Raw genomic sequence first — 13,252 nt, forward strand, 5'->3', positions numbered from 1 at the left:
TAATACATACATACTGATCCGCCCATACACATATTCAAACTCCTAGTTATATGGTAATCTACACATACATGTATATACACATATATAGTACATGATTCATACGCGCATACAGTACATATATCCTCATAAGTATATATTTATTCGTAAATATAATCTGATTGATTTGGGTGTCAAATTAGCCGATACATTTTCTCAACACTGACGCATTTAACTTGTCTGATATATTTGTGACGCTTATGTCTCGCAGCGGGGGTTAAAGTTGCGTTCACGGCAACAACGTTGCAAAAACGTTGGAATATTCGCAACGCGTTTGCTGTGAATGACTACGGTATTGACTTCCTCATATGCCTTCATGATCATCTCCTGCTTCTCATTAGAGAAATAAAAAGAGGTTCCTCTGAGTTTATTGTCCATTGTACTGTTAGAACATCGTGGTGTCAGTGCTCCATTATTATCCCTTCTGAAGAGGAGCGGGCACGCGCATTTATCCAGATGACTGATGTCTGGCTAGAATTAACGAGATGTTTCAGCACGGATCAGCCGTGAAGAATCCCAGATAGCCTGATGTCAATCATCTCGCTAATTTAAGATGGAGATTAGGACATTTGCTTGACTTTGTTTAGCCAGGTACGAGAAACAGGGCCCAGATCCTGAATAATCCTCGGTCTACTAGATCTCATTCAGTTGAAAAACTTGCAGCCACAATGTTGATTTGTTAAGACCCCTTTGCCAAGTTTGGTGCACCAAAATGTACAATCTCAATGAGTCCTTTCACTTCAAAGTATTGTAGTGCCGCTAGGTAAAGAAAACTATGAGTTGTTATCTTGTTTATTGTGATCTTTTCGGGGACAGCACATACGCTACTGTGTGCTGTCCCCGATAGTATCATGATGATTGACAGGTAAGGACACGGTCTTCCTACAGAAAGACGGGTTCTTACACTGTTAAACTACAACAGGTTAAAAGTAAATGTCACCCAGTCCCCCCAAACCAGCGCAAAATATTTTTGGGTTGAAAAAAAGATATAATGCACAGCGCTGTGCCATCAGTGTATATAGAATATATACAATTCAGTTTATGAACATACACTTATATTTTATTGAATACTTATTAAATAAAACATTTTAAAGGATATTTGAATGAATGCTAAAAAAAATGTCACATGCCCCCTGGGGTGCACATATAGCCCCATTTGAGAACCACTGCACTATGATACATTTGAATTATGTTTGGTGTTGTGGTATTATTGTGAGACATAGCAGGCTGAGGTTGCACAGATACGAATCCTGGAGCATGGAAAAACAATCAAGAATGAGTTCAACCACTTCAGGTCAGGGGTCCAAGAATACAAGGAAAACTCCACTTACTAAACTCTTAAACGCCTTAACTAAAGATTAAGAATGTAGCCACAGGAGATACGATAATGGTCAAGCGAGAAGAGCCGGGTAGATATAATGCAGACAGAGGAAATGATCAGAAGCATGTCGCCTGGGAGAAAGTGAGTTGAATGAAGACAGGTGTGTACAGCGAGCAGAAGAGCCAGGAGGATGGCTGTGACATCTGGAACAAGAAGCACTGCAAAACTGGACCCTTTGCTCATTGAAGTCGTGCAAGTAGTTTCAGTTTCATGCACCCAAGTTTAGAGAAATCCACCTCTTAAGTTGATGGTGCGCACATGCATTCAAGAAGCAGAGAAACTCGAAAGCAATTTGGCTTTCTGGAAATAATGTCCCGGTTTCTCTAGACATTACACAAACCTAACTGTCAGTTTTGAATTGAACTACTTCTGAAGAAATAGTATATAGTCCCATCTGAAAATGTTGAAGAATGTGTTGATATTAATGGTAGTACGGTCAATTCTTTTTTTAAATTGATAATTATAATGCCACTTATACATTAGCTTTACTGTTTGTACCTGATTTTGTTTGGTTTGATAGTCTCCCAGAACCTGAATAGGTAAATAATAATGCATGGAAAGTACAGCCTGTACTGTTGTCCTGGAACAAATAGTTTATTTCCTGAGAAATTAAAAGTCTGGGGAAAGTTGGTGAAATCAGGTGGTTGGGAAAGGACATTGTTTTCTTATTAGTCGATGGTGGAATGAAATGATACTTAATCTCAACGTGTTCTCTGAAATAACCCTTTCTATCTAACACAGTATTGCGGTTAAGTAACATACTGGATAAACCAAACACACACGCACATATACTTTGGTAGTTAACTATGGATCAATATAGTATGATCACTTGTCCTGGAAAGACATTGCTGTGCTGTTGCTGATGACATTAGTCATGCAGTTTCTTGGAAACTTGATGGCAGCATGTGTTTTCACAGATCCTGGAAAAAGGGAGCTGGTATTCTCACATGCAGGCATGTAATCAACCTTTATGTTCTACCCTTCATTCAACAGTTCCCACTGTGTCCTAGACTTTCCCCTCAGCTGATGCATTGTTATTACTTCTTTTCTTTCTATACACTCAAAGTCTTTCAAATATATGATACAAGCAATCATATACATATGATTCTTCACACAATGAGACAAAACTAATCCTTAAAAATCAAATAGATTGATGCATCATCTGTTGTTTCCTTAACATAGATTGATGCAACATTATATCATACCACATTTCCCATCCACAATCTAATAAATTCATGTGGATAGACTTCATCAAAGAGTGTTTTTACATTTGATTTATTTGCTATTATTTGCGGTGTTCGTCTGTTATTTTAGGGCTACATTTTTTTTATTACAAAAAGCAGTTTTTGCCACTGCTAATAACAGCTTAACTATATCCCTTTGTTTGATAACTAACAATATGTCAAGACAGCAGCAAGAGCAACTGTTAAAAAACTAATAATAGAAGAATCAAATTATATTATTTTATTATATTTAAAAACTAGAAGATGTTCGGCATATTTTAAATATTTCAAATGTTATCTTTTTTTTCTTACCAATCAGTACTCTTTTTTTAATGCCACGAATATTCACACTAATACAGAAATTGGCGCAATGCATCTTTTTACATTGCCGGTTGCTTTGCGATCCGCAAAGAAACGCAGAGCAGAAGAAGAAGAAGAAGAAGAAGACGGAAGTACGCTGTTTCCGGTGCGATACCAGCGCGGGAGATTCCAGCATGGCGGTGCAGCCGAAACAGAACCTGTCCATGGACAGTGCCGCAGAGCATGGCTTTCTGGGCTTCATTTTCTCCATGCCGGAGAAACCGGACACTACTTTCAGAATATTCGACCGGAACGAGTTCTACACTGTTCACGGGAAGGACGCCATATTCGCGGCGAGGGAAGTTTTCAAGACGAATGGAGTCATCAAATATCTGGGCTCAGGTAAATACATGTTGCCTCTGTAGCCGAAGTGTGCAAAACTGGCAGCGGACTGCGAGCTAAAGTCAGCTGCGAGATCCTGAGGCATGCACATGCATCCGTTTAGCCGCTGGGTGCTGCACGGCTAGCTTGAATGCGTTTTTTTAATTTTTATTAAATATGAACGTGGGCTTTTTGGTCAACAGGAAGTCGCAAGCTGGAGAGTGTGGTGCTCAGCAAGCTGAACTTCGAGGCCTTTGTGAGAGACTTGCTGCTGGTGAGGCAGTACAGAGTGGAAGTGTACAAGAACCACAGCAAGAGCAGCAAGGAGCACGACTGGAAGATCGACTACAAGGTTGTGTGTGTGTGTGCGTGCGTGTGTGTTTCTGTGATTTTATATGGAGATGAGCTCTGTTGTTGCCGTACTTTCTTTGTGCCAGTACTCTATGGTGCAATGTGTTTTTAGAAGAAGCCCTGTTCTGTATAGCATCACACAATATGGTCAAAAAGAATGCAAAAGTCATCATAATTTACACTGGTCTGATCTGCACAAACACATTAATGTTAATAGCATGTCAAAAGTTAAATGGGTTATCCCCAGGTCTTGTAAAATCGTATAAAATCACTGGATTCCCTAATAAAAAAACAGGCCACCGATAAACACTGTGGCCTCTCGCCCATTTCCTTTTTCTAAGGATGGTATATGATCATTTCCTCTCCTCTCAGGCCTCTCCAGGAAACTTGACTCAGTTTGAGGAGATTCTGTTCGGTGGTGGTACCGGAGCTGTGGATTGTGCGGGAGTTGTAGCCGTGCGGTTCGCCACCGGAGCCGATGGACAGCGAGTGGTCGGCGTGGGCTATGTGGACGCAGCCCAGAGGACGATGGGAGTGTGCGAGTTCCCAGACAATGAGATCTTCTCCAACCTTGAGTCCCTTCTGGTCCAAATCAGCCCCAAAGAGTGTCTCTTGGCCCAGGGCGAGGGCAACACTGACGGCAATAAACTACGGGAGGTACGTGTGTGCTCCATCTCAAAGAACAGTGAGCCGATCCGAGCTGACATTGGGCAAAGTCTGGGTTCACCCTGGACCGGTCGGCAGTTTATCTCAGGCCACATATAGAGACGCTCACATTCACGCCTACGGGTGATTTAGAGGCTCCAAATAACCTAAGCTGCATGTTTTTGGACTGTGGGAGGAACCCGGAGGGAAGCCACGCTGGAGTCTTAGTATTAAATAATTAGGTTAAACCATTGCTGGAACGAGATGATGTCTGGGATTTTTGCTTGACAAGTGACTCAAGCGATTAACTGTTTACCTGGCATGCGTTAGGAATAAAGATTTCCACAAAGATATAACCAGAGTTGCAACGTTGAAAAAGTGCTGTACAGAGTTGTGGATTCTGAAAAGTCTTGAATCTCATCTCCTCTGCCAGTCGAATTAATCGTTCTGGCTTGTGTTGCATCAAATTCCAGCATTCTTCAACGCCCACGAACAGTCCGACGTGTGGTGCGAGTTCAGCGATTTGCGCCGTGAAGAAGACGTTGTTGTTGTTGTGGTGTGTTTGTTTAGGTGGTACAGCGGGGCGGCATGCTGATCTCTGATAAGAAGAGGGCGGAGTTCAGCAGCAAGGACATGGTCCAGGATCTCAACAGGCTGCTGAGGGCCAAGAGAGGAGAGACTGTGGCGAGCAACACGCTGCCTGAACTGGACAAACAGGTGAGAGAAAAGAAGGACATCCCCGACATTTGAGAAGAGGAAGAAACCCAACAATTCCATGTAAATCATCTGTCACGCATTGTGCCATCAAGAACAACACAGAAACAATGTTGAGTGCTTTCCCAGCATCTGTCTTTGCTTCTTCGTTACCTCCTGAGTTAGATTTTTAATGACAATAACAAGCTGGTTGGTAGCCAGTAAGAGTTCTTGTCATGTAGTAAACTCATGAAGACATGGGCCAATGAGCTGTTTAAATAGCAGGCTGTGTGTGTGGTTTCATTCACAGGTGGCGATGTCGTGCCTGGCTGCTGTGGTGCGTTTCCTTGAACTGCTCTCGGACGAGTCCAACTTCAACTCCTTCAGTCTCACCGCACTGGACCTGGGTCAGTACATGAGACTGGACAACGCAGCCGTGAGGGCTCTGAACCTCTTCCAGGTCAGTGGCAGCGGCCTCACACATTCCCCAAATCACACATAATACACTTTATCTTTCTCACTAGTCAATGCAAGTAGTTTGTTTTTTACGTTGCCTTGCATTTCTGCTGATTTCAATGGAAGTAAAAGAAAAAAATCCTCTTAAAGTGGTGAAAACATTATGAATGATTATTATTTGAAAAACTTAACTGCAATAGGTTTCGCAGTGAACAGTCAAATAGTTGTCACGGAAATAGTTTTACACTTTTGGAAATGGATCATTCAATTCATCAACCATGTAGCTACGCTATGCTAATCAACTCAACAGCGAAGCTTCGTGCGTCTGCTTTGCTTGTCCTCCAAAGCAACAGGCCGAGGCTTATGGGTAATGTAGTGATGCAGACCCACCCACACTAGTGGAAAGAACATGATTTCTTAGAAATAATAATAAGTAGAATAGGTTGTCGGGAGATAAACACATCCCATGACGGGGTTTACTGAGCCTCTTGTTTGGTTGACGCACCTTTCATGATCGTGGAATTCATGGGATCTGTTTTGTAGATGTTTTTTCATGATTATGATGATCAAATGGACCATGGGAACATGTTTAATTCCTCCAGGGATCACCTGACGACACCAGCGGCGCTCATTCGCTGGCCGGTCTGTTGAACAAGTGCCGCACACCGCAGGGCCAGCGTCTCGTCAACCAGTGGATCAAACAGCCGCTCATGGACAAAACCAAAATAGAGGAAAGGTAATTACAACGCGGTGTGAGGACGGGCGTCGCGAGGCACATTTTAATTGATTGTCGGCGAATAATAAGGCCGGACAAATGCCGTCTTCGCCTCACGGCGGTTTCAGGAGTCTCATTCATATCAAATCAATAATTTAAGCTTTTGCATTGAATGTTTTTGAACCGGGACGTCCAGTATTTAAATCAAAAGCTCTTGATAAATGAAACTGTCAGATTTAGTAAGCTACAGCTGTTATTTCAATACCTATTTAATGGACATTAAAGGTGTACATTGTTCTTTTTAAATAACAGTAGACACTGTTATGAATAATGTGTTTTTTATTTGAGTAACAGTAGATTCAGTTCAGTGTGAAACACAATGACAACTATTGCTTAGCTTGCCATAAAATCTGAAATTCATTTCACTAGGACATTCTTGAGGATACTCATTGTGTGTGTGTGTGTGTGTGTGTGTGTGTGTGTGTAGGCTGGACCTGGTGGAGAGCTTCGTTTGCGACGCTGAGCTGAGGCAGACCTGTCAGGAGGACTTGCTCCGGCGGTTTCCTGATCTTCACCGTCTGGCCAAGAAGTTCCACCGTCAATCTGCGACGCTGCAGGACTGCTTCCGCGTCTACCAGGCCGTGAGCCACGTCCCCGCCCTCGCCTCAGCCCTGGAGAGATACTCGGGTACACACACACCCGCAGTCGATACTATCCGGTTGTCTGGAGGCACACACACAACACACACCTTCAGACTGATGGTTGGCAGCATGCATGACACACAAAAAAAAAGATAATTGGGAGGAGAGCTAGTTCATGCTAATAGAGGTTACATTGAGATAATTTATGATGCGTTCAAGCTCTGTTCAGTAAATTATAACGTCATGTGTTCAAATGTCATCTTGTAAAATGTCCTTCTTAGCGAGAAATTTGAGTAAAATCAGTTGTTGGAAAGAGACGTTTTCACAGCAATATATAATAGATTTTAGAGAGGGAATTATGACTTGACACGAAACGGCTTGATTAAAACTACTAATGCTAAGATTTTTAGTATTTATTTATTATTATAAAATTAACTAGTCATTTATTTCCATTTTTTCATTTATCATTTGAGTTGTCTTTTTACGCAAATAACCACTAATGAAGTAAAATCCCTCTTGTTCACTTGATGCAAAAGAAACAATCCATAAACGGTGCGAGATCGTTTTTCCTGACCCCACAAGAAACTCACTTTCTTGTTCTCCACGAAAAACATCTTCGTCTGGCAGAAGCAAACAGTTAAAGTAATATGCCTTGCTGCCTTAAATTTGAGTGAAGGCAGGTCATAGACCTGAGAAACGGGCTGTTAATATGCATTAGTAGCCTGCATGCATATGGTAGAGTACATTCATTCATGCATACGACCTATTTTGTTTCCGTGTGTGTGTGTGTGTGTGTGTGTTGTAGGTAGCTACCAGGTTCTGTTGGAGGCCGTGTTCCTCTCTCCTCTCAGAGACCTCCAGACTGACTTTGTTAAGTACCAGGAGATGATTGAAACCACGCTGGACATGAACCAGGTCTTTGCTCCAGTATTCTATGTTCACATGATCAATGTAGGATTATTTGTCTCTCGTATGTTTAACAATGCTACACGTCGTTAACATGTATGTTTGCTTGCATGTTGTGTGTAGATTGACCACCACGAGTTCCTGGTGAAGGCGTCGTTCGATCCAGCGTTGAGCGAGCTGAGAGAAAAGATGGACGCTCTGGAAAAGAGCATGCAGGCGGTGCTGAACAGTGCAGCCAGAGATCTAGGTGAATACTTACAGACGGACGTCTGTGCAAAGAAGTTTGAGTCTGTGTTTCAAGCGGATGACTGCAGGCGTTCATCTGCTGATGACAAACAACGGCAAAGCAATTCAATTACAGCATGTGGTCATGTGCCACAGACACTTTTGTGTCGTAAATAGGGCTGCAACTAACGATTATTTAAATAATCGATTAATCGGTTGATTATTTTTTGATGAATCGGATAAAAAAAAAAAAATTAATTTCCAACCCTTAATTCACAAACGGAACTGACAAAACATGTTCAGAAAGCACAAACAGGTTGCTCCTTGAACATCTGAGCTGTTAATTAAAAAAATTAAATAAAAATGGACTAACACAAAAAACATACATGTATGCTTTACATCTGCCAAATGTGAGCCCTTTTTACTGTAATTGATCTCCTTGGAGCAGAGGCTGCTTTTACACAATCGCGCGACACAACGAATCGATAATGAAATTCGTTGCCAACACTTTTGATAATCGATTTTTAGCGATTTGTTGTTGCAGCCCTAGTTGTAAATTCTTCAGATCATCCTGGGTGACGATACAGGCCACATTTAAAGTTAGGATGTCTGGTAACATGCAGCGGAACTGTCCTATGCTTAATCAGGTTTTTAGAGTAACTTGGAGAGAGAAACATCCGTCAACAAATATTAGTTTTTAATACTCCCCAACTAACGCAAACTGTCAAACTCTCAAACTTGGTCATTATTTACATATATCGTACTTTACTTTTCTATTATCGAAATGAGAGATGAGAACAAAAATCTAACTTTTACTTTGCATAATCGCATCAATTAAATTACAGCGAGAGCCCAAACTAATTTGCTCACACGTAGGCCTTGGAATAAAAAACACACGCACATCAAAAAGCACAATCCTTTTGATAAGAACTATAATAGTGAATGTTGATGCATTCTGAATAATGCGGGATTCCTAATGTCGTGAGCTATTTGGGGTTTTTATGCCGTGTGCTCATTTGGCAACGGCCACAAGCTTCGGAGCATTTCGGGTCGGCCCTACCTGGGTGACGTCTGAACTCCAGCACCTTTTGTGGTTCAGGTCTGGACGCCGGGAAGACGGTGAAGCTGGAGTCGAACGCCATGCTGGGCTTTTACCTGAGGGTCACCTGCAAGGAGGAGAAGAGCCTGAGGAACAACAAGAAATTCACCACGCTGGACGTTCAGAAGAACGGAGTGCGCTTCACGAACGGGTCGGTCTCGCCGCATCACGCACACTTACTGTCCGCCTCGCTGTCAGCTGGCTGACTGTCGCCTTGCCTGTGCTCTGCCACGTGTTTACAGTAAGCTGAGCTCTCTGAATGAGGAGTACACCAAGAACAGAGAGGAGTACGAGGAGGCCCAGAACGCCATCGTCAAAGAGATAATCAACATCGCCTCAGGTGAGGAATGCCACTCGCTGTCTTTTCAGCAATCGATTTGACGGGAAGAAATACATGTTTACGTGGAAATTATAATTGTGGTCACACGGTGTTCTTTAAATCAGATTTTAGTCGCTTTTTGAAACTCGGGCTGAACTTTCTGACCCCACCAAGGCTACGTGGATCCTCTCCAGACGCTGAGCGACGTGATCGCTCAGATGGACGCCGTGGCGAGTTTCGCCGTGGCGTCGGTCTCCGCCCCCGTGCCGTACGTTCGGCCCCGACTGTTGGCGGACGGCTGCAGGCGCATGGAGCTGCAGCAGGCCAGGCACCCCTGCATGGAGACGGACGCAGACACCGCCTTCATACCCAACGACATGTCCTTCGCCCAGGGAGAGAAGAACTTCTACATTATAACAGGTATATAAAGACAAACAATAAAACGCTTTCAGCGCAATTCGGAGGAAAATGTCAAAGTTGAAAGGAGAGTGAACAAGGAAGTTACATTTTTCTGAATCTTAACCTGAAAATAAATGTGTCTGAAGGTTCTAATTCAGCAGCTGATTAGAGACGTTGGATCTTTATTGCCCTTTTTAAAAAAAAAAAAAAGTTGATTTGGCTATCCTGTGAGAAAAAAGTTGCTTTTTGACACCATGAGACTGGTGAAAATGTCTTAAACTAACCGCTGAAACTCACTATAAAGCTATGAAAGATGACGGGAGCTGCAGATTTAGGTAATAATTCTCTTTTAATAATAATTGATGCTGCATCGTAACACTAAAAATTGACCATAACATTTGCAGGGGTGGTTACGTTCTTTCATTGATTTTATAATTTCAAGGCAGATAAGAGATTTCGTAGATGAATAAGTGCCATAGACGGTAGTGATGTGTCCTTTTCGTGTCAAGTAATCCAGGTAGATTTGTGAAGCGCGTATCGAGGCTTGTGTCTGACGTATGCGGTGACGTTCGAAGCCTCGCGAGCCGGCCGTACCATGTGACTGATTCAGAAAATGGTTCGTGGGTTTGCCGTGCGATTTGAAATATAAGAGGCAGCGAAACTCAATGGATTCCCCCCCCCCCCCCTTCCTCTCTGTACCCAGCTTCATGTGTGCCTGTGAAAGGGTATTTTATAAAGCAGGTGAAATAGTCTCAAAAAGCCCAGCACTGTGGAAAAGTTCTTATTTTTACTTAAAAAAATTGGACACATCAACATGGACTAACGGAGCCGAGGCTCGAAACACCGATCCTCTGACTGAAAGTCGGATATTCTAACCAAAGATCAAAGATAGACACAATATTAATACGTTAATAATTGACGTATTGGTGTCAAACATAATTTATTCAATTTAAAGCTTCACACAACAAAGCCATGGTGTCGTTATGATCACTCTGCCTGTTTTACATCTATTGTCCACTTGGTGGCGCAGTAGAGCAAATTAAGCTCCGTGACGCGTCGGGACATGAGCGAACCAATTGGATGGGAAGCTTCATCTCACCATCACTAATAGACAGCATGTCCTTTAAATCAAGACTTCCACAGAGATCCCGTGATCCCAGTCTGTCATGCCAGCCAGATCCTCCCAGAAAATATGCTGGAAAAGGATCTTAAGAAGAGTGTGAGCCCCGGACAGATGATCCGTTTCCTTTTCACACATTCCATCGATTCTGAAATCTCACTCCCACGTCAGTAAATGCAAAGAAAGAAGAATTGCTCTGTTTTCTCGTGTGTGTGTGTGAAGATTGTGTTACAATCTCGGTTGTCAATTTTTAATCCGTAAATGTTCTAAAGCGCACAGATTTCGCGGTTCAACAAAGAGGAATGCTTTAGTTCTTTGTCTAATTTAAGTTTAGTTCCTGTTCAGAGGCGAAACAAGGTCATCTCTGATGATGAAAGTCACTTATCACTCTTCCCTCCTCGTCTCCAGGACCAAATATGGGCGGCAAGTCAACATTTATCCGTCAAGTGGGTGTGATTGCCCTGATGGCTCAGATCGGGTGCTTTGTGCCATGTGAGAAGGCGGAGCTTAGCGTGATTGACAGCATCCTAGCCAGGGTGGGAGCAGGAGACAGCCAGGTCAAAGGAGTCTCCACCTTTATGTCCGAGATGCTGGAGACGGCTGCCATCCTGCGGTAAGAACAGATGTACAAGCTTGTTTTTTTTTTAAACTACAAAGATGCCACATTAGCCTTTTCTCACCACCCGCCGTTTTCCCTCCAGCTCGGCCACGGAGAACTCGCTCATCATAATCGACGAGCTCGGCAGAGGCACCTCCACATACGACGGCTTCGGTCTGGCTTGGGCCATCAGCGAACACATCGCCTCCGAAATCAGCTGCTTCTGTCTGTTTGCCACCCACTTCCACGAGCTGACGGCGCTGGCGGCGCAGCAGCCGACCGTCCACAACCTGCACGTCACGGCCCTGACCTCCCACGACACACTCACTATGCTGTACCGAGTCAAATCAGGTCTGCACACAAATATTTACATATCATAATATAAAGTTGAATCCATTTGTTTCTCTGGATTATTTAAAAAAGAAAGTACGTGTACATTAAGGAGAAGAGGTTTCCCCTGAACTGACCCAGTCTCTGTGTTCAGGTGTGTGCGATCAGAGTTTTGGAATCCACGTTGCTGAGTTGGCATGCTTCCCGCCATCGGTGGTCGCCATGGCGAAGGAAAAGGCCGAGGAGCTGGAGGAGTTCCAGGAACCTGCAGGGGAGAAGTCTGAGGAAGAGCCTGAGGCCAAGAGGCGACGGACAGACAAACAAGTACGGGTGACAAGTCGACGCGGTACTCGTATAGTTAGAGGTTCCTTGCTTTGTAATTGTCAAATGTAAAAAGGTTTTAAAACAGAAAATTGTCACTTTGCGTAAATGTAGTTATTATTCGCATTTAGAATTTGACCCTGTAAAAGGGTTTGTACGGTCATGGAAAACGCTCATTTCCAGGCCTGGAAAAGTTCTTGAAAAAAATATATAATCCCCTAAGATTTGGAAAAGTCAGGGAAATCTGTTATATTCAGGTCGTTCATTTACGCAGAGTTTGAAATAATGAATATGCCTTGAAAAGGGACTCAAAATATAAGCAGGCATACGCTCTCATACTCGCGAGTAGTTTATGTACTACATCTCCTCACTTATGTCATTGTATACACTGAGATTTCACAATGTTTGGTCATGGAAATCCATATGAACCTGCTGCATTTAACGTGACTGCACCAATAAGTAGAACTTCCTACTACAAGAACATTTTGTCCTGAGGCTGATACTGCTGGTTTTGGTATTCCCTTTCCTGCAGGTGGGGGAAAACCTGATCCAGGACTTCCTGGAGAAAGCAAAGTCACTCGCTGCTGCCTCCCTGAGTGAAGAAGAGGTGAAGGCGGCCCTCAAGAAAATGAAGCAGGAGGTTGTAGCCAAAAACAACATGTATATCACAGACATCCTTTCACGTGCAAAAACAACTTGATTTTTAAGACTCCATTCATGTGTTCATCGTGGCCAACGAAGGTCAAGTACTGTAGCGCTTACATTGTATAGTTTTTCAATAAAAATGTCTGCATGCACTTGCTAGTGTTTGACACAATTTCTGTCGTTGCATAATTTCTCAACACCAGATGCTTTTCATAAACACTTTGGGCGACTAATACTTAAACATGATGCTGCAAACTAAACAAATACCCTCTGGGGTTCCTCAGCATCTTGTTGAGCATACCTTCTGGTAATTCAGCAGGGTGTGAATTTAAAAACAAGACACCTGTGATCTAATAAAGTTTTATTTTCTTAGAAATGGCCAGTTTCCTGTTTTCTTTTTTTGTCTTTCTAAGAAAGTATACCCCTTTTTGAATTCCAACTAGCATCTACATAATGGTTATTGAGTAC

At 42.9% G+C, this 13,252-nt stretch overlaps 1 protein-coding gene across 1 annotated transcript; it reads left to right on the forward strand.

Moving 5' to 3' along the window:
• Nucleotides 1-3,134: 3,134 nt before the first annotated feature.
• Nucleotides 3,135-13,162, forward strand: msh2 (mutS homolog 2 (E. coli); the record flags this gene model as incomplete). The annotated part of the gene is made up of 16 exons (XM_079235705.1): nucleotides 3,135-3,342; nucleotides 3,525-3,673; nucleotides 4,045-4,329; nucleotides 4,888-5,034; nucleotides 5,321-5,470; nucleotides 6,069-6,202; nucleotides 6,669-6,868; nucleotides 7,628-7,737; nucleotides 7,852-7,975; nucleotides 9,053-9,203; nucleotides 9,295-9,392; nucleotides 9,546-9,791; nucleotides 11,299-11,503; nucleotides 11,592-11,839; nucleotides 11,973-12,142; nucleotides 12,672-13,162. 16 exons carry the CDS (start codon nucleotides 3,135-3,137, stop codon nucleotides 12,837-12,839), a joined length of 2,793 nt encoding a protein of 930 aa, XP_079091831.1. The 3' UTR covers nucleotides 12,840-13,162.
• Nucleotides 13,163-13,252: the final 90 nt, after the last annotated feature.

This window comes from Taurulus bubalis, assembly GCF_910589615.1.
Source record: "Taurulus bubalis genome assembly, chromosome: 2".
Lineage (NCBI taxonomy): Eukaryota > Metazoa > Chordata > Actinopteri > Perciformes > Cottidae > Taurulus > Taurulus bubalis.